At 43.5% G+C, this 27,418-nt stretch overlaps 1 protein-coding gene across 1 annotated transcript; it reads left to right on the forward strand.

The window, feature by feature from the left end:
* Window positions 1-220: 220 nt before the first annotated feature.
* LOC118781382 (hematopoietic progenitor cell antigen CD34-like) lies at window positions 221-24,639 on the forward strand. The gene is made up of 8 exons (XM_036534390.1): window positions 221-527; window positions 14,070-14,186; window positions 14,651-15,018; window positions 15,121-15,201; window positions 20,864-20,984; window positions 21,350-21,402; window positions 22,848-23,000; window positions 24,374-24,639. Exons 1-8 carry the CDS (start codon window positions 446-448, stop codon window positions 24,584-24,586), a joined length of 1,188 nt encoding a protein of 395 aa, XP_036390283.1. The 5' UTR covers window positions 221-445; the 3' UTR covers window positions 24,587-24,639.
* The last annotated feature ends 2,779 nt before the right edge of the window (window positions 24,640-27,418 follow it).

Raw genomic sequence — 27,418 nt, forward strand, 5'->3', positions numbered from 1 at the left:
GCATGCATAAGATCACAGCTAATACTTGCTTGCGGATTATGACATATTTGCTCAAACTGTTATGATGTATTAACAACACTGGAATTACTAACCTTCACAAACTGTTCATCCTTAAGTGTGGTCTGAGGTGCAGCCCACATCCAAACACATGCATGCACACACATATTTCCTCCCAGCCCTCACCCTCTCCCTCAAACACACACACACACAGAGTAGGAGGAGGACCAGTCGCCACAGTAGAAGGGTTAAGAGAAAAGGGGTGGGGGAGAGAGGAGAGAGGGGCTGTATAAAACTGCCAGAGCACAAGCTTTGCTTTATCCCGCCAGTGCCGTGCGCAGTCAGAGGAAACCCTAAACTCACTCAGCCCTCGCTCCCACAGCAACCACACACACACGCACACACTCTCGCACACACAAACGGACACCGGCCGTGCTCACAAAGGACGATGGCTGCGCCCACGAGGAAAATGAATGAATCCTGGAGAAAGATTACTCTGGCCCTGGTTCTCTCGGCTTGGCTTCTGCAAAGTGAGTACTTCCTTCTCATTTTTTTTTACTCCATCTTCTAAGCAATGCTGGTGCTGTTTTCTCCGCTCCACTGAGAAAAAATGTATACAGTCTTACACACTGGGTGTTCAAAGTCTTCCACACTAGACCCCAAATACTTAAACTCTAACAAATGTGTTTCATGTAATGTTACTGTGGAGAGGTTCTAGAAATTTGCCTAAGTGTAAATTTAAATGTAAAGTATAGAGAAATGGGGGAAACAGCTACCAGCTAAATGAATGGCAAACTAATAAATAAAGTTTTAACGGATTATAAGCATATGCAGTCTAATGCTTCAAACTGAGTAGGGCATTGGTTTTTAGGAATATGGCATATGTCATACTTGAGCTACTTTTCACTGAATTGTCTTGTAACATGGTAGTTGAAAACCCAGCACAAAGGGGTTCATTTTGAGTGGAAAGTTGCCGTGGAGCTCAATTATGGACTGCATCCTGAGTGTGGGTGTGGGTGGAGCTGGATGGGGTGTGTAACGGACAGGGATCGAAACTTCCTCTTCTGGCTTTCTTTGTGATTCTCGTGAGCCATCTGCAGCATTGGGGCACTTACACAAGCTACCCTCAAAAGACAAGACAGATTTTCCTTTTCAGCTTTTTGACGGGCAGCCTTTGAAGGACTGCATGAAGGCAGTAATAAAACAGGAGACTTGTCCGATCATTGATTTCTGCCTCTCCTGAGGGAGATGCATGTATATATAATTAGCAGGTGTGGGGGGGGGGGGGGGGGGGGGGGTTCAGGGGCGGCATGAGGATAAATGTGCTGTTGATGGGGAAGTGGCCCGCGTTTCTGTCGATTCAGCAGGGATTAAAATAAGGCCCCCGGGGGCGACGCCCATTTGGGGTGAGATGAAACCCTCTAAAACCCACTCTCGGCTGGAAGGTGAGATCAGGCCCGCGGAGCTGTGTACATCCAAACCAGACGAGCCCTAGAAATTATAGGGGCGAATTGCGGCTTGGAGAGGGCTATGGAAGCCAGGGTAAGAGAGCAATGTGGCTCAGAGATGGTAACATCTTCTCCAGAGCTCAACTAGTTATTCCAGTCGCACAGAATAGCAGAAAAATGGCCATGGCACACTGCACCCAATACTCATATAAGTGAAAAATCAGCAAAACGAGTCTCTTTAGAGAAAAAAAAGCATCTTTTGACTACAAACATGGATTACAAATATGAGTTCAGGACATACAGTAAAATCAAATCAGATACAGTTATTAGATTTCCATGTTAAAATGGAAATCTAATAATACAGAAAACCCCCAGACACCCCCCTTCCCCTCCCTATAAGTATTCCATGAAAAGCAAGTTTCAGCTCTGTTGGTCATTCTGTTTCATGTTCAGATATTTCAGACATTTTTGTGATATTGTACTACACCCTGTTCAAAATGCATACAGGAAAAGCATTGCCCAACAGAAGCCAATCGCAGTGTTGGATTATCGCACCTAATTTATGGGTTATTATATTTCTGGCTAATGAATCAGACTTTGGGGATACCATAGGGGTGTTGTCGAAGGTCCCCCAGCATCTCCCCACCACTACTGAAGCTGCAGCCAATCACTCACCTTCAGTCACACAGACTTGTTAAACTGTTGACACTTGTGCATAACCTCTGCTAGAATGTGACTATGAGAGTATGCCAGAGAGATTATTGGCATGTTGAGCTTGAGTTGGGTCAGGGCGTTCTTTAATTTCAGTGTGTTCTTTAAAGTTACTAAGGATAGTAATACATTCACCACGCCCCACATATGCCCTCTCAGCTATATGGCTAAAAATGAACATCTTACTTGGAAGAGACACAAAAGATTGCCTGTTGAGGTCAAATCCAATGACGTTAAATGCTGCTTTTTAACAGCACTTAAAAAGTATTTGGGGTTTAATGTTTCATGGCAAATAAAATCTGTCCTTTGTTGGGGAGCTATTTTTTTCTTTATGTGCATATGAATTCATATTCAGCTCTGAGTACAAAGCTCTTGATTTGTTCTCTGGGTTAATTGCTTTGGACAAGGTTTAATCAATGACACAGTGGATTTTGTGCAAGTGATGTCATTGGATCTGTGGAGAAGCAGCTGATTCCAGTTTTTAAAAAAGCTCTTTGTATCAGACAAGGAGCTGAAAACAAATGCAGTTTGGGTTTAGACAGATCTTAAGACTGATAAATTGATTTCCAAAAGGGCTTTCTTGTGGTTGAGAGTGTGTCTGTGTGTGTGTGAGCGTGTGTGTGTGTGCGTGTGTGTGTGTTTGTTTGTGTGTGTCTGTGTGTGTATGTGCATGAGTATGCATATGCGCGTGTGGGAAAGTCAGCTGCAGTGGAAGAGCCCATCAGGTGAACTTTCCTGCCAGACTGCACAGAATGTCTACTGCATGCTGCCATTAACTGTCAGACAGCGCGATTGAAGTGCCAGTCAGTCAGTACAGAGGAACAGCCCAAAGAGGCAGTGGATCTGATGGTGCAGATGGAGGGGCTGAAGGGAGGTGAGAGTCCCTCAAGGCAGTCGGGGACACACCTAACCCAGGAAAGGTTCTGCTTCTCACAGACATTCCTACTGGGGACACAGAGTTCAGACACGACAGCCAGCTGCGAATACAAACAGCTCCATTTCAGAGGTGTCAGCCTTCCCTAAGTGACACTGCCCTCCCATGCTGAACTCCATGAGTGACCAGCAATACAGAAGAGAGAGGGCTACGGGATCTATAGTTGGCCCATTTAAAAGCATGGTCCACTGGGCTGATTATTATCACTGAGTCTGCTGACCATACTTGGCTAGCCTTATCAGGGTTTCCGCCACTTGAATTCAGGAATGATGCAGTCATACAAATATGTAAACATAATTACTGTTACACAGCGCAGCGGGGTCAAAACTGATCACACGTGATCAGCCTTCACTGAGCTGACCTGAAGTGACATCTGTGAGCACCCTTGCTCTGTACATGTCTTGAGATTCAGAGGAGAATGTAGGTAGGGGGGAATGTCTTAATGCTTTCTAAGCAAAATGGTATTCCAGTGAAAGAATATCTTTCCATACCTACCTCAGCCACTGTGGCACTCATCAGCGAATGAGCGGAACTCCATCAACACAACTCCCAACAATCCAAATCGTACATGGCTGTGGCTTGGGCTAGGAATGGGTGTGGTCGGTCAGACTGTGGACTAAATGTAGCAGTGAGTATATAGCCAAACAGTATATAGCCCTCCAATGGTGGAGGGGAGGAGACTACAGATACTGCTGCGCCCTTCCCCACCCATCCCCTAAGATAACTCCCCCCGCCCAAACATCTGCATCTGCACAAACAAAGCCCTGATAGACATTCTAATAACTCTGACAGACACAACACGCCCTTTCACAACAGCCGAGACTCATGTCTGACCTCTTGCGCTATGCAGCTCATAAAAGGAACGAGGGAAAAATGATGATCATGTTCATATCCTACTACTGTGCGCTTTTTGTGCGTGCAAAGGATTATTCCAATAAGATGTCCAGCAGATAGTCCAGTGGTGACAATAGCTTGGCCCTGGGGAGATGGACGATAAGACCCCGGTCTCCATATCTCAGATCTTTGGATCTGTGAAGCACTTGTCTACTGAAAACAAAGGCGGCTGCCAAGTAAAACACTGAGCGAATATTGCCTTCTTTGCCCCATGTCCTTCAGATATTGACAGGCATTCCTTTGAGTCCTGAGCAATGTTGGTAAACCCATGTTTACGTCATACACTTTTTGTTGGGTTTTACATAACCGGTGCCAGAAAAAAGTGACTTCAGCAAGTGCAGGGTCTGCAACCCCCATCGAGCCTATAACCATGGGACTTCTCTGTATAACAAACTGCCCTCCTGTCACACAAGCAAACAGAGAGATTGCCATTGTTACGGATAAAGATTGTTTCGCCGGTGTTTGCAGCATAAAGAAATAAAACAATTGTCAGGCTAAACAGGAAAACCTATGAGAAACAAAACAAAACCACACTTCCTTTATACTTTGCATTAGCTCATCCTTCTCTTCCGGGAAAAAAGTTAACAAAAACAATAAAGTAAGACCCTTCCAAAAGCACAGCACAGAATTCCATCTCTTATAGGGCCTCCAGTTAAAACTCCCTCAGGAAGAAAACTCATAAAAAGGCCAGGCTTATATATTTCACACGTACAAAATAATTAAACAAGACACAGAGTTGAAGATCACTGCACATGCACTAGCAACAATGTTTGCTTTGCTAAACAGCCTTAATGAACAGCAGTCTGCCGTTTGCATTCACATCTTCCTTTCACAATTACCGCTGCTCCAGTGAGCTCTCTGTTACCCTGATACGTTTAACAACTGCTGGGGGTTTAACAGCAAGTTTGTCTGCTCCCCTCAGCACTGACTTGACTGACTCTGATAAACTCAGATTATCAGAAATTTTAAAAAGGCTGTGGAACATGGTGCCACAGCAGTAAGGTTGCAATTACATCATTTGTATGATATTTCCAAAGTTCAGCCATTAACTTTCACATCAGATTACAGAAATCCAAATACTTAAAGGGAAATCTCAATTTCCCTCTGTAATTACAAGCCGCCACAGAAAATACTGTGAATATCTCAGTCAGGAAGGAAAGAGCACAATGATGTCCACAAATTGTCTCTGAATCAGATCACAGTTAATTATCATATCACAACCACACCACAGAAACAAGACCACAGTGACATTCCCAAGCTAGCCAGTACATTACTGTCATGAAACCCTCCATTATAGCATGCTTGTTAGAGGGGAAAGCTGGGTACTTTATGACGATGTACACTATTTGTTTTCCTGGGAAATAACCAGATTTAATGTTTCTTGGCAGAGCCTCCTTCACTTGGAGAGTAATTGCTCCTGGTAATTAATGCTGAGCAAGAAGCACAATGTCGGGTCTTTTTAATAGGCCTAATTGAAAACATAAGCTTACATCCTTTTCCTGCTCAAGACGCCACCAGATCATTCTCATAGCTGCTTTTTCTATGGCAGAAAAACCCATGGCCCATTATCATGAGACAGACTTACAGGCCAAGACACAGGTCAAGAGTAGGCCATTCAAGGAGGGCAAAATTGCAACCACATTTTAACTCCAAGGAAGTCACATACCCCTTTTGATCTCTCCCTTTTTCCCTTCCTCCAAAGACCCTGGTTCCTTCCAGACCATTGTATAGAACCAGCCAACAGTAGACAAAACATTTACACATCCTTTCACATTGCATTTCTCAATCTGTGCACTTCTGTAAAAGTGCGATGAATTGGAGACAGGCTATGGACATCTGCAGATTTTGGACAGGAAGAATGAAACTGCTCATAGAGCTTATTTAAGGTGGGGAAAAGGCCTTTCAAAGCAGCCAGTGTGTCTTGACAATCCATCAATAATGATACCAGCATATTGTTGAGAGAACATGGTCTGACCTATACCAGCTGAGATCATTTGAGTTTGAGCACACAACAATTGCCATGCTCTTATAATACCAATATACACGGTATATTAAAATAAGAAAAAATGTGTCTTCATATCATCATAGATGTATAAGGTGAGGGTGACCCCTTTTCACAACGAGGGTAAAAGCAACCAAGTCCTCCAGTGCCAATATCCTACTATAGGGCTAAGTTTCCATAGCCAGAATTTTAAAATACTGTCACGGAATGAAAACACACATTTCAAACACAGTTTCCAATGGGTCAGTGTAAGGCGCCCGTCATGACCTGCATGATCCAGAATAATGTCTGACAAAAATTGCTCTGCATGGGGAAAGGTGTTTGCAAGGTCACAGACATGTATGAGCCAGCCTGGCGGGGGTTTGCTTCAAGGCCGGCATGTGTGATAACCCACTGTAGGAATGGGAAGCTGGTTTATCATGCAAAACTCAGCACCCTGTGCCTGTCTCCCAGTCAGATCACTGTGTACCAAATGCGTGACTACCTAGCCTTCACCCATATCCTGTGCGAGGATGTGCTGTGGACATTCCCAGATTCTTCTTAACTCAGTTCATTTGTCAAACTTGCTTTAATTTTGTTTGAAAACGGGAGAGGGCAGTTTTTTTTGAGAGAGAGAGAGAGAGAGAGAGAGAGAGAGAGAGACAGAGAGAGAGAGAAAGCAAGCTTTCAAGACCAGCTTGTCTGGAAACATTCCAAGTGGCTGAAAGTGACTATAATCATTATCAAGGCGAGCAGTGATAGGTTTTCAAAATATTCCAAGTTGAGCGAAAAGGAGGTCTGCCAGCCGTTTTAAAAGCTTGGAGCTGCACATTAATTAAGATGGTGTGGTCAGCTGTTGGGGCTGGCTGTCCAACCTCCCGTGGAAACACTGCTGTATTTGGTAACGGGGTAACCGCCAGTGATGCCCGCTCCTGCATGGCGGGCCAGGAGGCAGCCGCAGGTTCGCCGAGGTGGTCGCCCCCGTCCGCAGTGGGGCTGCAAGCCAAGCGGCAGTCTCCTTAAGAGAGCCGCTGGGCTTCCCGTGGCACGGCAAGGCTCCGCAGGAAAGCACTCTCCTACATGCTGACACAGGCAGGGGAATGATCCCATGGAGGGCTGTGGCTGCCATTTTACCCAGACTGTTGCAAGGTACTTGGACAGGATCAAGACAATGCGGGGGGGGGTCTCGCAGCAGCTGCAGTGGTTTTGCCCTTGGAAGGATGCGGGAGGGCAGCAGGATTCGAGCAAACCCTGCATAAGACACGGGGCCGAACCAGGGATTCCACTTTCATCCTGCTTGCCCTGTGGATTCCAAACCTTCACATTCTTGGGAGATAAGGGCAAGAGGAGAACGCCCTGATTAATACTCGGGCAAACTGTCACTCTTTTGCAGGCACAGCCTGAGGAAAGGGAAGTCAGTCTGTTTCAATAACATCTGGAGGGCTGGGGGTGGGCTAGGGGTAGCCTCGGAGGATGGGGGGTTAGAGGTCAGTAGACGCCTAGGTGCTCTCTCCTGGGCTTGGGCGGAGGATTTCTCTGAGACCCAGCCTCTGGTTTGTCCCAGCATGGCTGACGTCAAGGGCTCTTCTTTTACAACTAATACACAAAGAGAAACCTCCCACAGGAAGATCCACATCTGCTGGCTGGGAGGAGCCCTCGTTGCACTGAGGCCACATCCTTGGTCTGTTCAGAAAGAAGAAACATGGCTAATTACAAGGGCCACATACCAACCTGATGGAACTCGCTCTCTGAGAGAGAGTGTGTGTGTGTGTGTGTATGCATGTGTGTGTGTGTGTGTGTTTCCCTCCCTTTGCCTCGTGTTTTCCTTCTATTTCTCCCTTTATGGAAAATGTTTGCTTTTTGCCCTGCTGTTCCTGCCCTGAACCCTGACGCTGGGAACTCAGGAAAGATAAAAGATGGTAATCTAAACAGGAAAGAGAAGGGGGGAAGAGATGCCGAGTGGAAAGAGGGAGGGGGGCAGGCAGGGAGGCTGGGGTCCTTGAGAACAGTACATTACATTACATTATTGGTATTTCGCAGACGCTCTTATCCAGAACGACTTACATAGGTTACAATTTTTTACATGTTACTCATTTATACAGTTTGATATTTACTGAGAAAACTGTGGGTTAAGTACCTTACCCAAGGGCACAACAGCAGTGCCCCAGCAGGGAATCGAACTGGCCACGAGTCCTACTCCTTACCACTATGTTACGCTGCCGCCCATAAAAAGACAGTAAAAAGATGAGTGGGATACACAGTAAATCGCATATGAATCAGCTACAGCAGTAAAGGAAAGGGTGTGGCTGGGGATAGGGGAAATACATTTGACAGGGAGCACACTGATCTTCTAGACACTTCACTGTCATCCTGGAGACAGCTGAGATCAGGGCCCCGCTGGATTCATTATGGCAGTCAGACAGCAGCCCAATGAGATGGCTGAGAGCAGAATCTGAAATTACTGTCTTCTATTACCATCTCTTCTTGAGCAAGGATTAGGGGATTCCATACTCTTCAGGGTGCTCTTAGTGCTGTTTTCCATGCTTATTGGGCCACTTCAATCCACTTCATAATGGTCCATACTTAAATAATTACAATATGATGCATAACACACATATATATGCTCAATATCTGCTATTTCAGCTTCTGTGAGTTTTCTAATTCTTATATAAACTCAGGAGTTTTATGTAAGAGGAGAGCATACTCAAACTTTTGAGACTTTCCCTCCATGAATGGGATCACCTGATCTTTGCCAGGGCAACCTGCCATGAAAATGTAAACAATTCTTTAGAACTGTCACTACAGTGTTAGGGGGATGAGGGGTGTTCTGTGGCATGTCTTAGTAGTCTATGCTTAACAGACAGTAGTTGTTGCAGCTCAACATTTGCTGGCTACTTCCTAATGCCAAAGCATAATGTGCCACATGTGCTAATACTGTGGAATAAACAAATGATGTCTCCCCTACTTTTGGCAAATCTGGCAACCACATTTTATAAGCTGGAGACTCTGACTCCTGGAACGAACAATGAGACAATCTGTTCCGCTGGTGCCCTGACATCACTAGAGTGAGGCCAGGAAATGGGTTCTCAGATTGGAGGCAAAAATACAGGCCTGAACCCCTCTATAGCAGAGCTGCACAATTGTACTCTCCAACAGGCACAGGCTCCTGCTCAAAAAGCTGAGCTGAGATCACAACCATTCTCCACCAAACTCCCTTTCTCAAACTGGAGATGTCCACCTAACCATTCTCTCCACCAGACTCCTCGTTCTCAAAGCAGAGGAGCAAATACACCCATTCTCTTCCCTAAACGCACTGTTCTCAAATTAGTGATGTCTACCCTCAGACGTCCTGCTCTAAAAGAAAAGATTCACACACAACAATGCTTTCCAAAAACCCCAAAAGGACTCAAAATTACGATGTTTTAAATACTTAAATTCTTTCCTAAAAAATCTTTGTGCTTCAGCTGTGTGGCAGATTTGTTAAAAAAATCACATTTATTTGTTAAAAAAAAATATTTGAATCCATGACATTGATAACCATTGTCTACACCTGTGTAGATTGATGGAATTAGGAGATGATGGAATTCACTGACGGAATTAGGAAATGTTCTTTTGCATTCCGTTCAGAATAATAATCTCAGTGAACATCTCATTCTGAGAAAAGTTCATTATGATCCGGTGATGTTTAAAGAACCATGCTCATTATCTGAATAAACTTTTGAACAACATACAAATTAGGAAATTGCGTTACGTCTGTGAAATTCACTGACATTTTTCTAGGAAGAGACCTTTCAGAGAGTGCGTGAGACAGCAAAATTGTGACTGACGTGTACGCCTTATCTGTATGTGCACACTGTTGTGTGAATTGTGCATGTTCTGTTATCAAGCCAATGACTCAAAAATATTCTTTTTTTAGAAAACAAGAACATGTTGTGCTCATGAGCCAACTAACGTAATCCACAACTATCCACATATGATTCTGTGCATGTGTCTCTTGTGGTAGGTTATAGCTCTGTGAAGGGGAAATGAGTGTGTGAGTGTGTCTATGTTTTAAAAAAGGGGCCCCTGTCTCTTAGGGGTCAAGAGCAAGAGAAAGGTGTTGGAGAGAAAACAGACACAAACGGGGGGGACCTGGCCTTCGTACTGACGTCAGCACGCACAGACCACTGATAGTAAATACCACCTTTATCACGTTTCCTTCACCTCCTCCACGGTTCCCTGCAACGTGCTGCAGTGGGACTGGATCCCTGGCCCAGGAGCTGGCTCAGGGCCCCAAAACATCTTATCTGCTATGGCAACCTGGTCTGCTATGGCAACAGGGCTAATAAAATGAACTAATCTTACTGTTGTTCTTCGTGTCCGTGTCTGCTCTGACAGCGGAGGCTAAATGAGGAGGACCTGGGCAGTGTGTAAAGTGATGTCTCGGACTAAGACGAAGAAAAGACGGTGTGTTTTTCTTTCTTTTTTCCCTCCTCCTTGCTTGACTTATGAAACTGGAGACAAGTACTGGCTACAGCGTTTGCGGTGGGAAAGTACCCCACTTGCATACTTTGGAGGACGACGTTATCTATTCGCGGACATGAAGATATTTAATATGTTCACAGTCTGACAAAAACGTCAATAAAACATCCCCCTCCACTCACCGTAAGCATACTAATCCTCTCTGTAATCATCTCTGCTGTACATAATGTTTAATAGATACCCACCTAGCGCATAGCATTCTCACAATGTTTTGGCAATGTAACAGCAGGTGCTACTATGTATCCCTGAATAGTGTGAATTTTGCTGTATGTGTGAGTCATGTGGAGGCTTCTGTTACATATCCACACCCTGATCTTTAGCGATTGGCCTGACCACAGAGACCGTTGGAGGAAGCCTGCGTTCTCCTGTCATGTTTAAACCAAAACCCAAGATTTACCACCCCTGTTCCCCCACTTTTTATGGCGCCATCCGCCACAGGCAGTAAAGGAAGAGAATACACAGCGGCATGCAGGGTTCAGGGAAATCACACAGGGTTGGGGTGTCCTTGACCGGAACTTTCACAGCGGTAAAAAGCGGAGGGGGTGCGGGGGGCTGAGACAGCTGAAGCAGGGATAGCCAGGGGTGAGTGGCAAGGTTTAATTGACCCTGAGATTTGTCGATCAATTCTGAGAAGTGTCCGTGTCCTGAAATGGCGGGCAGCAGAAATAAATTCCTGTCACGCAGTTCCGGGGGGTGACGATGAGCAGAGCACGGGCATGAGAGCGCCTGCCTGCACGCGAGCAGAAACAGAACCGCATTCGGACAATGATTTATTCAGCCCCGGCAGCTCACAGGAGACACAGTAAAACTGAAAGGCACACATCGCAAAACGTTCAGTTTCACCCCATGAACGTACCATCACTGGCCAACAAACTCGCAAACGCTGAGGAAAACAGAGTGGGAAATCTCTAAATGAGGCATGTGGCAAAGTGTAAATACTTTACGGGTGAGGCAAGAGAAGCGTGCATGTGTGCATGTATGTGTACATGTGTATGAAAAAGACAGAAAGGAGAGGAAAGCAAAATGCACAGATCATTTTCAGACTCAGGGAAAGTTCTCTGTGTATTCTTGTTTGAAATGATTATTTCAATAAACATGTCAATACTAAGCAAAAGGGCGGGTAGCTACAGGATTTATCATCATTATTAGACCTGCAGAATTTATGCCCAGTCAAGCACACAAAAATATAGTGCCTGCCCTGCAAAATGTCTAGCACTTCAAAATAGCATTCAGGAGAGAAATGCTAAATTTTTTTCACATTACTATATATGCAGTGCAGAACATCTGGTATTGTGGTGATCATGCTGTCAGCTATTCATTTTGGGCAAACAGTAGGACACCACAAGCCACCCACTACGCTAAGGTAACTGTCATGTAAAGCTGATTTTTTTACAGTTATAAAAATCAGCCGACTACTTAGTACAATGCAAATGTATGACCTCTGAACCAACTCTTGTTATCAATAGGTAATATCTGGGTCCACTATCCAGCTGTTTTTTATACTATTTTGGAAGCTCTGGGTAGACAAAAAAGTTCAATGAACTGCATAGGCAATGCTTTCTTTAATCTGTGTATACTTCTCCTACATGGTCAACATGAACTATGAACATCATTTATTGACCTCAACCAGAGAGTGAACAGCTTAGCCTGAGGTAGCTGGCCTGCAAGCTCACTTCACACAAACTGTTCACTGGTAATGTAGCAGGGTTTGACTCCCTGGCACCCAGAGGTTATTTCAATAAGACAGACCCGAATGTCTTCAGAAAAGACAGCACTCTGTCATAGCGTTTAACATATTTGTTCATATAGCCCTTGAGTGGACCTGTCAGTCAAACTGAAACAAATTCTTTCCTGAGAAGCCTTTCACCAGGGCAAAATTGGAATATTTCTGTCTGCATAACAAGATAACGGAGTTACAGGGACTTGTATTGATGTTAGTGGAGGAGGGCCAGACCTCCCAGATGGAACATTTGTCTGCATTCTGGAACCTGGGTGAGAATGAGTTTTGAATTGGGCCATGCTGAGCTGTGGAATGCCAGCACACGCAGATTAGAATGTCAACACTCCAGCATGGCTTAGTGCAATTCAAAAATGTCATTCATTTGCTGTGTGTCTTGCCTCAGTTACTCTACATAAGTATAAAGTCAACAGTATGTACCTACACTCTTTCAAAAATCAACATCCTTGTTCAAATTCATCAAGACCATTTTAGGTTGGATTCTGAATAATAGCACTGCAAACTAAGAAAATAATTTTAACAGCTATCACATGATATTAAGAGCTACTATCTAAGAGTGTCCAACAACAGATATCACACAAAAAAAACAAACCACAAAAAGAGCAGGCTGACAAAGAACACATCTTGAAACAAACAAGCAAACTCATGCAGATAACATCTTTCCTGACACATATCAAAGACTGCACCCGAATCATGGTTGAGACCTACAGTCCCTACATGAGGGACCTACATTCGAAATGTAATCTGAAAGAATTGTTATTTAAGAAATGGGATCTTTTTTCATTTCTGAACAACCAGCAGGAGGGAGTCAACGGGTCATGACCTTTCACAGTGGTGGCAGGGTAACGTTTATTTACACAGGCCATGGTGGGGCATTATTCCACACTTAGGCTATTAATTACCCGAGGCTGCTGAACAAACAGTCCTAATTGGTTGCAGGTCAGGTCTGGGCGTAGGTTGCCGGTAAGAGGCCAGGCTTTTTTAACCCACCCTCCACCTCAGCCACATTCAGAAAACACCACCAACCTGCCAAAAATTCCCACCAATTAGTGTTCCCCACTGTGGTCTCTGTTGTCACAGTATACAAGGGTGGCGCAATTACTGTTATAAATTTATCACCACAATTCACTCACAACAGCTATTGTAGCACAGGTAATCATTAGTAGGCTGTTTTAGAGAGGTGATAATCACACATTCCCTGTGCAGAGGAGAGTGGAACGCTTAAAGGTATGCAGTGTTTAGGCAAAAGGGACAGGGAGAAGATCTTCCCTTTTATGTCTGCAGAACTAGGCATTTTAAAGCACAGGGGTGGTGGTTCTTCCTGAATTTTTTCTGGTGTCATCTACAGAACGCAACAGACGCATGTAGAGAGCAACCACATAATAATCATTTTAATACACTGATATGCACAAACAGGCAGGTATCCCCCACAGGCATGTACTGGAAGGTCTACACCTGCCAGATGCTGACAGTCCAGCTGTGGAAAGCCAAACATACATCACAACTTATTGAATGTTTTAAATACAAATTAGGGCTAATGTATGACTAATCACACATGCACATGACAGAATAAACTGCTGCTAAAATTTCAAAAACATTACAGTCTGAGTACACAAGTATACAGACAGAAATCTCAGACCAAAGATGCAGGGCACCCCATAGTCAAAGAGTGAGTGATTTATTGAACAGGACATCTTACTGGACACACAAAAGCCCTGATGGTGTTCTCTAGCAGCACCTGTAAAGAAGGAAAATCTTAGTGTTCTTCATGTTTAATGCATGATGTTGAAAAGGAATGGGAACAGGAAAGATCTGTTTCTCTCATGTTTCTCTGCTTGATTTCAGATGGTGTTGTCTGTCAGAGTGATGCCACAGACATTGCAGATGCTGACCCCACACAATCGGACATGACCACAGGTGCTGGGGATGTCCAAGATCCTACTACTGGAGCGGTAACTGGAAGTAAGGCTTCCCACATTGCAGTTACTCCTGCTGTTACACTGCAGACAGAGATATGTTCTCTCTGAGAGTTGCTTGTGGCTGCTGGCAGTTCTGTAATTAGAGAGCTACCAGCTTTATCTGACTGTTTGTGGTGGACTTGTCTGGTTTAGAAGTCAACTTACTGTTGGGCAAGGCTCCAATAAATCACTGTATATCAGTGTGGGTAAGTCTAGCTCTAGTCTATGAGGAACTGTTTGGGTTGATCACATTCCTGTGAAAATTGCTGGTGAAAAAATTCCTAGTTTCATATACTACATAGAGGAAAAAACTGGTGGAAATCTGAGGGAAGTAGGAGGATGGATTCCTAAATTCAATAAGCAGTAAGCAGCTGTATAAAGTTAATAAAAAAAGACCGAACCTCATAATGTGTCAGAGTGCCTTTCAACTATAAGAGTATAATATATAATCCGCCAATGATGCTTTAGGTGTCACGACTGCAGACACCAACAGCGCCACAGATGCCTCAGGCCAGGATGCTACGCCCATCCCAGCCGAGCAGCCAGCAGGTGGTACTCCAGGCACAGATTCTACAGTACAGACCACCCTTGCACAGGGTACCTCCGGTCAGAGTACAGAGGTGACTCCTATGACTCCAGTCCCTTCTGACGTCATGTCCAGCGTCAGCACAGCAGGCCCGGCACATGACCTGGATGTGCCAACAACTGATGGCACTGTGGCCAGCCATGCCCCAACAGATGCCCAGACAGACGCCCCAACGGACCCCCCGACAGACCCCCACACAGATGCCCAGACAGATGCTGCTCCCATACTCACCATCACAGATGTGCCTAAGGTGAGTCCAGAGTTCAAACGAAAGTAGGGTCATCACTTTCCTCTCAGCCCAAAAAGGGCAGAACATCAGACCAGCCATTCTGACAGTTGTGTCTATGTGCAGCCCATTATCCAGTGCGTGGAAAAGGAGGAGGTCCAGGACATAGACGCAGTGAAGGTGGTGCTACAGGAGGCTTCCAGCTGTGTGAGTACTGAGATGTTTTCCAAGTGTGTACTTGTCTTACATCATGTGGCTGAAGCCAAGCTGTGCTTAGCTTAGCTGTTAGGTGTGCAAAAAGTTGGCATGGATGTAGAAGGTGTCCACTTCAGACAAGGAAGCAAGCAGTAAATCTAAATGTCTATCAGCCAATCAAATGATGTGCTGGCAGACTAAATTCTCCAATAGTCTCATGACCATTGTAGTATGTGTCCCAGAGCACAAATTGAACTAAAATGCAAACACTTTCCTAGAATTCAGTACCTGCAACAATACTTGTAACTTGTTACCAAGGGCATATTTCAACAGCGTTCTAATTAACAGTAAGCCATTAAAAAGTGCGTGGGTGGTCTTCATATTACATGTACAGCAAACTCTTTGAAGCAGTTGTGCTGCAAATGATATAGGGTGAAGATGTATCTTTACAATTATTCTACAATAGATTTAGTTTATAAATGTGATGGTAAAGAACAGACATGAACTGATACGTTCAGCTGACTATACAATATGTTTCGCGAATGGAGCTCACGAGATGAAAATCACATGGTAATATTATTTTGAAGTATGTTCTCAGAGGCGCAAAACATTCTGTATTTGTCCAATTTCACGAATTCTAAATAATGTTATTTCCCTCATGTCTAACAGAGAAGGAGTGTGAATCATAGACATACAAACAGGTGCATATTAAAAGATGATAATCACCAGGGAAAAATGCAAAATAAAAGATTCATATGTGTTCTGCCAGTGAGCTATGAGGGTTGTAGCCTGGAAATGTCAAACAAATTTCTTCCCTTGCTGGAACATTTCAGGCAGATTTGGCAGTATTCTGCTTTTGATGACAATGTCTAGTTTTCTCTCAAAATTCCTTTTTACAAAATGACACTGATAAAGACTTTCTCTCCTCACATTATCACTTCGTCTGCCAGACAAACTGTTCCTCCTCTCTCGGAATACTTTGAAATGTGCAAAATTAATCAAGGGTTGTGGATATCATGCCATCATTGGGCAGCACAGAAACATATCCAATAACTTATGCTCTAGAATTCTGCGTGTGGCACCCCTGAAAACATATTTCCTAATATTCAAAATGGCAAACTGGATGATTTGCAAATGAATGTGCAGACAGGTTTAGAATTTATACTTGCAAAGCAAACCCAGTTGACTCTGTACTCTGTAATTGGCTATTTGAGTTCTCGGTCAGTTACTTACCCATTCAGTGAAACAGCACACAAAACATTGCATCCACATGCATCCATTCTTCCCCAATCCAATGAAAGCAGTAACATGGCCCTTGCAAAAAATATTATAGAATTTACACTCACTGAGCACTTTATTAGGAACACTATACTAATACTGGGTAGGGCCTCCCTTTGCTCTCAAAACACCCTCAATTCTTCGTGGCATGGATTCCACAAGATGTTGGAAACATTCCTTTGAGATTCTGGTCCATACTGACATGATTGCATCACGCAATTTCTGCAGATTTGTCAGCTGCACATTCATGCTGCGAATCTCCCATTCTACCACATCCCAAAGGTGTTATATTGGATTCAGATCCGGTGACTGGGAAGGCCACTGAAGAACACGGAACTCATTGTCATGTTCATGAAACCAGTTTAAGATGACTTTTGCTTTGTGACATGGTGCATTATCATGCTGGAAGTAGCCATCAGAAAATGGGTAAATTGTGGCCATGAAGGGACACAACAATACTCAAATAGGCTGTGTCATTCAAGCAATGATTGATTTGTATTAATGGGCCAAAAGTGTGCCAAGAAAACATTCCCCACAACATTACACCACCGCCACCAGCCTGGACTGTTGACACAAGGCAGGTTGGGTCCATGGATTCATGCTGCTGGCGCCAAATTCTGACCCTACCATCTGTGTGCCTCAGCAGAAATCGAGATTCGAGGCTACATTTTTCCAGTCTTCAACTGTCCAGTTTTGGTGAGCCTGTGTCCACTGCAGTCTCAGCTTTCTGTTCTTGGCTGACAGAAGCGGAACCTAACGTGGTCTTCTGCTGTTGTAGCCCATCCGCCTCAAGGTTCGACGTGTTGTGCATTCTGAGATGCTTTTCTGCTAACCACAATTATCCAGAGTGGTTATCTAAGTTACTGTAGCCTTTCTGTCAGCATGAACCAGTCTGGCCATTCTCTGTTGACCTCTCTCATCAACAAGGCGTTTCTGTCCGCAGACCTGCCGCTCACTGGATGTTTTTTGTTTTGGCACCATTCTGAGTAAACTCTAAAGACTGTTGTGCGTGAAAATCCCAGGAGATCAGCAGTTACAGAAATACTCAAACCAGCCTGTCTGGCACCAACAATCATGCCAGGGTCAAAATCACTGAGATCACATTTTTTCCCCATTCTGATGGTTGATGTGAACATTACCTGAAGCTCCTGACCCGTATCTGCATGATTTCTGCATGATTGCATGAATATGTGTACAAAGTGCTCAATGAGTGTATTTTAGAAAATGTATTTTTAGCTTAAACAATATATTGAAAATATTTAAATCATTGCAGTTTTATGCTATTGCAAAATACCTCTGCTTTGCAGTACACTTTAAATGAATTTGCAATACATTCCTGGGCTGAACAACATATTTTTCAATATATTACATTTAATTTTGTTCATTTTTGAACACCCTTGGTCTACTGCTATAAACTTATCTATAGCGTCATACAACTTGTACACTTTTACTACTCTCTACAAAATTAGGTAGGACAGATTAGGCACAGTGTATTCAGAGGCAAGAAGGTGCAGATTTGAGAGTGAAATGGAGTACTGGCCTCTGTTGTGAATGAAGCAAAGAGATGGGGGAATGAGATGGCTGGTTGCATTATTGCCATGTTCAGTTAGCCAAGGCTCTTATCTGAGTCCTGCACCTTTACAAAGGAGGAAATTTCACTTTAGTTAGTGGTTGGAGTGATTAATGTTTCCAACAGTCTTTGAAAAAGGAAGCTAGCAAAGTTTTTTTTATTGGTTTTTTTTAAGGTTCTATTTAAAACATCTTTCTTTAACCATTGTTGATAATGATTTCAACAAAACCATTGTTTCAACAAAGACCCTTATGAGCGCTTTATGTCATTTCTTTTATTGCCAGTCAGCAAGGTTATTGCTAACCTGCATTGCAAAGTGCAAAGTGATAACATTTTGATTTATATATTAGTAACATACTGCTTTGTGCTATGTAGTCAATAATTGTACTGCATAGTGTATTAATAACACTTCATAACTTTTGAAATTATAATTCATACACGTTATAACAACAGAACAGGACTGCTTATGGCACAAAAGGAATATCCACTTGTGATTTCTGTTCTTACAGACAAACTCTCCCTTGTGCAGTAGTTGAGCTCTTCAAATGTGTGTGGTGTCCTCTATGGCCTCCACAATCCTAGATGTGATTACAGTCCATATAGGCCACCCTCTGCATAAACACACACCGAGCCAAAGCAATCTCCCAGGCCGGTAGGGAGGAGTGTAGGGACTAAACGCATGGAAAGTCAGATTAAACTAGAAAGAAAAGTTTGAGGACAAAGTTTAATTTGGCTTGACAAAGCCTAGCATGGCAGCTGCCAGCAGTTCCAAGCTTTGCTCAAGAGCTGGTCTGTACCTGTGGCTGCTATAGCAGGCCTGTGACATTGTGACATCATCAGCACATGTTCGAATGTTCAGATCCATGTTAGTCAATGGGAATTTTTCTGGTGTAAAATCGTAAATATTTCAAAAATATTTATACATTGACACAAGCAACGCAATCCCATACTAGCTTAAGGCACTGACTGGGTTTTGCAAGTGTAGCTGAAAAGCTGTAGGAGGAGTTACATACAGAAAGTCAGATGGAATGAGGAGAACGAGGAGAAAAAATAAGAAAAAGAACAGTAAGTTGACTTTTTCAAGCAGGCCATTCTGGAGGTATGAGCCTAAGGCATCTTGTGAGGCATCAGTATATTAGTGGAGTAGCACCTATCCTCCAGCTAGCAAGCACTTTAACTATGGCGCACTATATGTAGTACAGAAGTACCGCAAAATAGCCGCTGACTGTGTACAAGTATATTGGGGGATTATAATGTCTCCCTTCAGTACTCCTGTGGATGTAGAAATGGTAGAAGCATAAAACAGACACCATCGGCTCCTTTGCCTGGTATAATAACACAGCAGAATATATCATCATGAATAATTAAAGGCAAAGAGGCACCTCGAGTTTGAATGTGCTCACTCCATCCCAGATGTGTACAGTGTTACTAGGGTGGTTGCAGGTTCAGTATTAAGATATGTTAAAGAGTGGCCATCACTCAGAGACAGCAAGGATTAATCATCCAGCCAAACCCAACACAGAAACTGACGCCAAAGAAGGAGGGGTCAGACAATTTGTAAAGTCAGCCAAATGTGATAAAAAAACATGTTAGCAGCAAGAGCTTGAAATCCCTGGTAAACTTAATGTCTTTAACACAGCATCCATAGAGAAATGACCATTAACTGCAAACACTGCAAAAAAGTGGAAAAACTATTCTATGAGAAAAGTCCAGGAATGCAGCTTCTAAAAATGTCTCCCTTATATTCCCATGAAAAAGTGGCCTCTCACAACACTCAGCACCCACACTAAAAATGTCTGTGACTACATAATTAGAACAAAAGAAAACAGGCTTCAATCAGACCACTTCATGAATGTCAGTCACAGACAGAGACCAAAGGCATTCAGCTGATCTTTTTCAAACAGCAGACAAGAAAACAGTGAGAGACAGACACTGAACTGTGGATAAGGTGTCAGCTTGAGCTAAATATGCTGTGACAAATGCAAACATGAATGATATTTCAATAAACCGATTACTGAACATTTCAAAAACAGGCAAAACACAAAAGTCAGAGAGAGAGAGGCACAGATCCAAGTGAATTGAACTTCAGTCAGAAGTTCGGCATGAGGCAAGGGTATTGTGAGTGGGACTAGCAGGACCCTAGGGCAGTCTTCCCTGCCTAGAACAGAGTCTTATAAAAAAAAAAAAAAAAAAAAAAAACCCCCACTGCCGGCCATATAACTGGAGATTCAGTGTTTGCACACAGAAGCCTGTGGGGACTGCAGCTCTGTCTGGCTCGCATTACATAGAGTGGGGATTGTTCCCGGGCCGTTGTGCAATGTGGTGATATCATTAACACGAGGTGGGAGACAGAGGGTGTGGTGACTCGGCCGTTTTCAATCCAGACCCCCCTCACCCCACCCTCCACCAACTCCCCTTACACAAACATCTCCCGGGACTCCACAGATCTCTCGTCCGGACTGGATTAGGATGCCACTGATGTTATTTTTCTATGATCCTGTAGGCAGGGCCTACAGTGTCTGTTTGAGAGAAAGAGAGAGGGAGAGACAGAGAGAGAGAGCACAGATATGCATGCGTGCATTAGATGACTCAGGTGCTGACCTGCAATGTCCTGAGCGATGACGTAAAGACACTTATGAACTCTCTCTGCCAAGTGCTTGCAGAGGCATCCTGAGGGGAAGGTTAAAGCACAATGCAGTCTTGAGAAAGGCATCACAGATCGCTCCTTATTATTGAAAAGCTCTGTAAATGCTTTTAGGTCAGGACCTTTTCACTGTGCAGGCAGCTACTCAATCTGTTCATCTTTATCATTTTCTCTCTCTGTAGGAGGAGACCAGAGCAAAAATTGAGGAAATCGTAGGAGATCTGTGCGGATCGGACTGCAAACTTTGTATCTTCCAAGAAGAGAATTCCAAGGAAATCATTGTTACAGGCCCAAATATCAAAGGTTTGTTTGACTCAAAGATTTGGTGATCTGGAAAATTATGTTCTTGTAAATCAAAATAACACCAGTGTTTGGAATGTGCATCAATCTTCACACTTTGTAAGAGGTTCACTTTTACACACTTAATTTCAAGTTTCAAGTAGATGACGTTATATGAGAACCAGAGTATGGCATTTTCAAGGAATGTCCCATGGAAGGATGTGCTTTTGCCACTTCTAATGGTTTTACACATTAGAACATGTGAATGAAACTCATATCTGGTAGCACCTTAAAAATTTAAAAGTCAGTAGATTATATTATGAGGGTACCATTCACTGAGATTTTTTTGTCTAAAATGAATCACCACATTTCACTGTTTCTCCTTACAGCTGATGCAATAGCCATGGCTGAGAAATTCAACTCAGAGGGCATTAAAAAAAAGGTACTCTCATCTCATGATACACACACACCCAAGGAGCACTTAATGATGGACAGGCACCAGCCAATCTTAAGATTAATTTGGGAGGTTGTGACATAAGCACAACCCCTGATTTGTTCTCGCCACCCAACAATACACTAGAGCCTGCACCCAAGACCTATGCCATCGTATATATTTATTTTTCATGATGGAGTGAGGCACACAAGTGAATCATAATCTGGTTTAATATCAATCCCAGCAGAAAAATAAACAGGAGATGCTGCTCCACCAGGGCGAGGAATCTTCGGCTGCTCCCAAAGCCTCTCTCGCTCAACCCCATCGCTTACGTCAGCACTACATGACATAACCCTGCGAACATGGTTCAGTCAGCTGGAAGTCATTTGGGCTTTCATGTGGAAAAGGGTTTGGGCTGCCCCTACCCGCACCCCCCACCCCACCCTCCCAACCCCCTCACTCCAGCAGGCTTTTTATTCATCCTGCATCCCTTGTAAGACACCGCGGTGCAACACGACTCCACATGCTCCACATGTGATGTGTCCACTCTGTTTTAGCGGAGTGAGCGCATGCTCCATCCGGAGTACAGCTTTCCCCATTGTTGTAGAAGGGAGACATGGTGTCCTCTCTGATGTGCCCCTTGTGTTTAAGCTTGTCTTTTCCTGCCAGTTTTTAAACATCTGCTATTAATTCCAGGACTCTCATTCTGAAACTGCAAGAGCACAGACAGAGGAGGCACCTGTGTCCTTGCAACTCTGTTCTAATGGGAAATGGGGTCCGACAGACAATAGGTCTGCTATTCAGGTGTTGCTGTGGGTATACAAAGTACCCTAACCTGTGCTCCATAAAATGTGTAATGTGCACAACTCCACACCCTGCACATACAAATACACACACACACACACACAAAATGGAAATCATCTGGGATATTAATAGTACACCTGAATCTTCAAGGCCTTACCTCTGATGCACCCCACAGCGTGCATATATAGTGTCTTGTGAAAATGTAGAAGTCAAAGTGACACTACATATATTTCAGTTATGTGAGACCCATCTCATGTCCTGGCCAGAGCCTACACTCTATACAAAAGCAAAATTCCGCTGGACCTGTCTTTCAACAAGACTTCAAGGGATACATGCATGACGGAGTATAAGCACTTCACACCACACATGACTAAAAGAAGAAGCGATGACATGCTGGCACTTGTCACTAAATGGTTCTTGAGAGATTATATACTCGTCATTTGCATGTGACCTAAAGCTCTTGCCCCACTAGCGGTGAGCACAAGAACAGAGTGACAAAAGTGATGTAATATACATGTACTTCTCAGTTGCTTCATACTTCCTCTCCATCACCCAATTCTTTGGGATCCTGTACTTAATATCACTTAAGATCATTAAATATAGGGTAGGAGGAGACATCATTCTCTTCTCTCTCTTTTTTCTCCATCTAGCTGATGGTTGCGGATGCGGTCCCACGCTGGGGGAAGCCCCCTCAAACAGTCCTGATCTCTCTGCTGGTCACCGGCCTGCTGCTGGCTGCCCTGCTGATCGGTGGCTACTGCTTCAAGAACCGCCGTAGCCACAGCACCAAGGGCATGAGGCTGGTCAGTGTCACAGACCCCCAGCAGGGTGGCGCTACTGGGCCAAAGGGGTCGTACTGAATAATATTCACACTCACAGTATTAAATGCAATGCAATTAAATTAAGGGAGAGCTCTCTGGCCCTGAGATGGCTTTGTACTCTTCATTTGGGTGTCCAAACATTAATGTGAGGGAGAACTTAAAATGGCATTTGTTTTAGTGTTGCTTCAGTATATGTAGCTAGAACAGCTAACAATTAAGCTTGCTTGTTTCAATCAAATTCCATAAAGAAATGTTCAAAGCAATGCTCTATTCTTTTGCAATCCATCTTCCTGTTCCCCTTCTGCATTTCTTTCTATGCTGACAAAATCAAAATTCATAATCTTCCCTTTTTCAGGAACCATTGCCAGTCTCATAATTAGAAAGAAAAGTCTGGCAAAATTTCACAGAGGAACAACAGTAGTATTCCAATACACACCCGATTAAGGAAGTGCTCTAAACAGCCACATGCAACAGGGCTATTTTTTTGGTTCCATCTGTTTGCCAAAGGGCCACAGCTGTTTCTCTATAGAGCTCATGACATCATGGGTTAAAGTGCTTTTTAGAGGGGGTACACCCAGTAAGAAGGATTCCGGAGAGCCCTGTAAAACTGCCTTCACATGGCCTCCGCTCATCCATAAACAAACAAGCAGAAATCAATACTGATGCTCTGTCCTCTGGCTTGTCATGTGACAGATGATCCCTGTTTTAACTGTATCACACTAAGGGAAGGAATGAGCATTTCAATTAGTGTCTAAACTGAATTTCAACTCGGTGCACATTCAGCATGGCTAAATATTTGTTGACTGACTGCAGACACGCACATCCAGTGGCATGTCTTCTATACAGTATTTTAATTTATTTTTTTATTTTAAGCATAAATCTTTTCTGAGGAGACAGAAAAGTGCCACCCAATGGGCACCACTACAAATGCAATATCCATGTCATGCCAATTCAGTGGTTCCCAAAACGGGCTGCAGACAACCAGATATGGTCCAAAATTAGTAATGTGGGGCATACCCATAACTCATACTGCTTACCAATAATATAAATATATTTGTTTAATATCTTAAAAGGTAGCTTAAAAAATTGCTTCTCTTTCATATGATGGTTCTCCTCTCCTAAAACTACAAAACATTTGTTTGCTTCCTTCATGTCTGCTCTGTCAGTCAGACACTATTTTCCCTTGTAATGAGTCAAATGTGCCAAACCTCTATGCCTACTCAACACTGGACCACATCTTAAGAACTACTGTTGCTCTTTGGAATTATAACACTGGTGTACTGCAGCCAAGTAGCAGTACTGCCAGTGAAACAAGGTGCCCAGTGTTGAGCCCACTGTTTGCCTCTCTATGACAGGCTGAGGAGTCCTACCAGGCAGATGAGGAGAATCAGGGCAACACCCTGGTGTCAGTGGCCCCCCTGAACCCCCCAGAGACCCAGGAGAAGCCAAGCATCAATGGGGAGTCCCCCGAGGGCGGCAAGAGCCAGCCGCCTCCAGCTGGCACGGGCGGTGCCACCACTAACGGCCACTCCAATGCCAAGACCCCCGTGGCTGACACGGAGCTGTGAGCCTCAATCCAGGAACAACAGGACAGAACAGTGTCCCCTCCACCCCACCCCCCGCCCCCACCCCCCCCCCCCCCCCCTACACACAGACCCAGCCCGCCAGGGAACACCAGCAACTGACCCAAAAAAACCCTATTACCCATCACTCTAGGATCCCCTTCCCACTCTCTCCTTTTGCGAGTTGCTTTGTGAACGAAATAGGAGGCCAAGCCCGACAGTGACACCAGTAATACGACTAGAGCAGTGATGACGACCGTGGCAATCGTAAGCCATGCGCGACATGAACAGAGAGTGCGCAGCCCTGCAGTTGCTGACAGTCAGTGAGAGAGCGGACGTGCTGGGACCAGACTGGGCGGAGGACCACAGCGCATTACAGCCCCATTAATCAACACTGGGTCCCATTCCCATTACAAGTTACACTGCTGCGCTGTCAACGCCTGGAATGGTCTCAGATATTTCACTGTGTGTTAGTTTCCAAAGTGCGTGTTGCGAATTCAAGGCCAGGTGGTTCAAAGAAAAGTGCTTATTTGATCAAAAATTCAGAAAAAAAATATGACCTTGATTAGTTGTAGCAAATGTATGGCTAGCTGTTATTAAGCGGTCTGTTTACAAAGTTGTCAGAGCTTAATGGATGAGCGCTCTTTGTTTTTTTTGTTTTGTTTTGTCTGTTTGTTTGTATGTCAGTGTAGTTCAATGGAAGAACAGTCCTGTACATTGTTAACTGAGAATTTAAACGACAAGGTGATGCCGTGGGGAGTCAGGGTGAGGACAGGGTAGGACACCTGGTCTTCCCCTGGTGCATAAACTCACACTTCAGTCCATCTGTAAAGAACTGAAGCTGCTAATCCTCCACTTCATTACTGCAAGCTTTGCCATGATCAGCCAATAGCTGATGGGAAAGGCAGAGGCTCCATTGTGAGAACCCTGCATTCATCATTAGCTACTGCAGAAATCTGGATGTCATATGATTGGCTGCAGGAGCCTATGACAGGGCTGCTCTTCTATAGGTATAAAAACATTTTGTATGTCAGTGTTATGCTCTTTTTTTAATTCATACTTTTTTGTAACGGAATAGTCCCAAAATCCATGTGTTATCGAACAGTGTCTTGATATGGACTTTTTTTCAAGTATTGACTCTTACTACTGTACAACTGTGAGCTCAGCCGAGGAGTAACATTGAACAGGCTAGCCACAGAGAGAGTTGAGGAGAGTGTTTCTGGGTGACCATATTCAGAGACACACAGTATCTGGGTTTTCTGAGTGCCACTGAAGACTTTAGATTGTGTTTACTCTTGCATGTACCTGATGTTGTGTTCTCAGACTGAGCTTTCCAGGTGGTGTTTAGTATATATATTTTTTTTAAATATTTCTTAAGCCTGGCTTAAATTTTCTTAAGCCTGGCTTTACTCAGTACAAATCTTTCTGATACAATCACATGTGGTTTTGAGTCCTTTTGCTCAAACCTGTGCTCTAGGGCATCTTTCTGACTCGTCATTTCTCCTCCATCAATAACTTTACAAGTTCATGTTCTTCACAAGTAACTTTTTTCCAACAATGTCTTTCTTGAAGAGGATGAACTGCCTCAATACATAATGCTAAACCTCTCCAAGGCAGCTCATTCTGAGAATTCCAAATGACATGTTATATCACCAGTGGTTTAACAGAGAGTGAAGGAGAGAGAGAGTGGTTGATATTTAAAACACAGTGCTTTATCAACAGAATGCTTATAATTTAAACTGAGAGGACTGATTGGCAAAAGTTTTAGTTAATACTGCATAGAGATTTACACAGGAATAGAGTAATCTTTAAGTCTTTGTTTGGACAGATAAGCAGTAACTTCCCATTAATACAACTTGCTGTCGATGAAAATCTTTTGAATCATGAAATCAGTGTGTACTCAGGTTCTAAGGAGCCATTCCATAAACATGAATGCTAATCTCCAAGCAAAACATTTTGCAGTTTGTGTCCTTGTTGCCTAGATTTGCTTTTGCTTGATTAAATGGAGGCTCACATGCACGGAATTGGTCATTTTCAATGTCTACATGTTGTCAATTGGTCAGTTACACTTAGTATAGGGTGAAATCTCCCACTTTATTATCTGGTTGATTTCACTGTACTTTATAGGTGCTCTACTGGCATTGCATAGCTGCATAACTAGTATTCAGGGAAGGAAATGGCATACATGGAAGGGTTTGAACCTGAAGTTAAGGGTATTTCACCACAAAAACTTAGAGCAAATGCTTACAGGGATAAAGATATGAAGTTAGTATTGCAAGTCCATGAATGCTGTTGGTCATATAACTGGAAGTCATTTTTCAAACATCTGAGCACATAGAAGTGTTTTACTTTAATTTTTCTTTCTTTTTTTGATAACATTCCAGAACCAACTTTTAATTTGCTAGCAGCCAATAAAATGATATATTATGTTTGAATTATGTTCAGGATAGGACAAAATAGTAGAAAATAAGCATTTTGTATGTGATGTCATTTTTTCATAAAATTTTGTATGTGTAAATAGAACTGCCTCCTCCCTGTATAAAGTGAAATGACTGTATGCCTTATAAACCGTGATCATGTGTCAATGACATCCTTTGCTGCGTTTCTGAGTCTTTTATCTTGTCTGTCAGATCATTGTTTGGCTAAGGAGGGAATAATTGTAAATCAAGTGCACACGCACGCACACACTCACACACACACGTATAGCGACACATCTACATGCATGGGTCCAGCATAAAAATCCCATATAGACTATAACAGCTCACAGCTGGTTCCCATAAGTGCTAGAGATGACATCACTTCACGCAGATTTGTCTTGCGTTCTGTGGGAGTGGCAGA

This window comes from Megalops cyprinoides, chromosome 7 (genome assembly GCF_013368585.1).
Source record: "Megalops cyprinoides isolate fMegCyp1 chromosome 7, fMegCyp1.pri, whole genome shotgun sequence".
Taxonomy (NCBI): domain Eukaryota; kingdom Metazoa; phylum Chordata; class Actinopteri; order Elopiformes; family Megalopidae; genus Megalops; species Megalops cyprinoides.

Coding starts and splice junctions, on each gene's coding strand:
- LOC118781382 (XM_036534390.1), top strand. CDS start 446: ATGGCTGCGCCCACGAGGAAAATGAATGAATCCTGGAGAAAGATTACT. Junction 15,202..20,863: donor TACAGGAGGCTTCCAGCTGT/GTGAGTACTGAG, acceptor CTCTCTCTGTAG/GAGGAGACCAGAGCAAAAAT. Junction 23,001..24,373: donor GCACCAAGGGCATGAGGCTG/GTCAGTGTCACA, acceptor TCTCTATGACAG/GCTGAGGAGTCCTACCAGGC.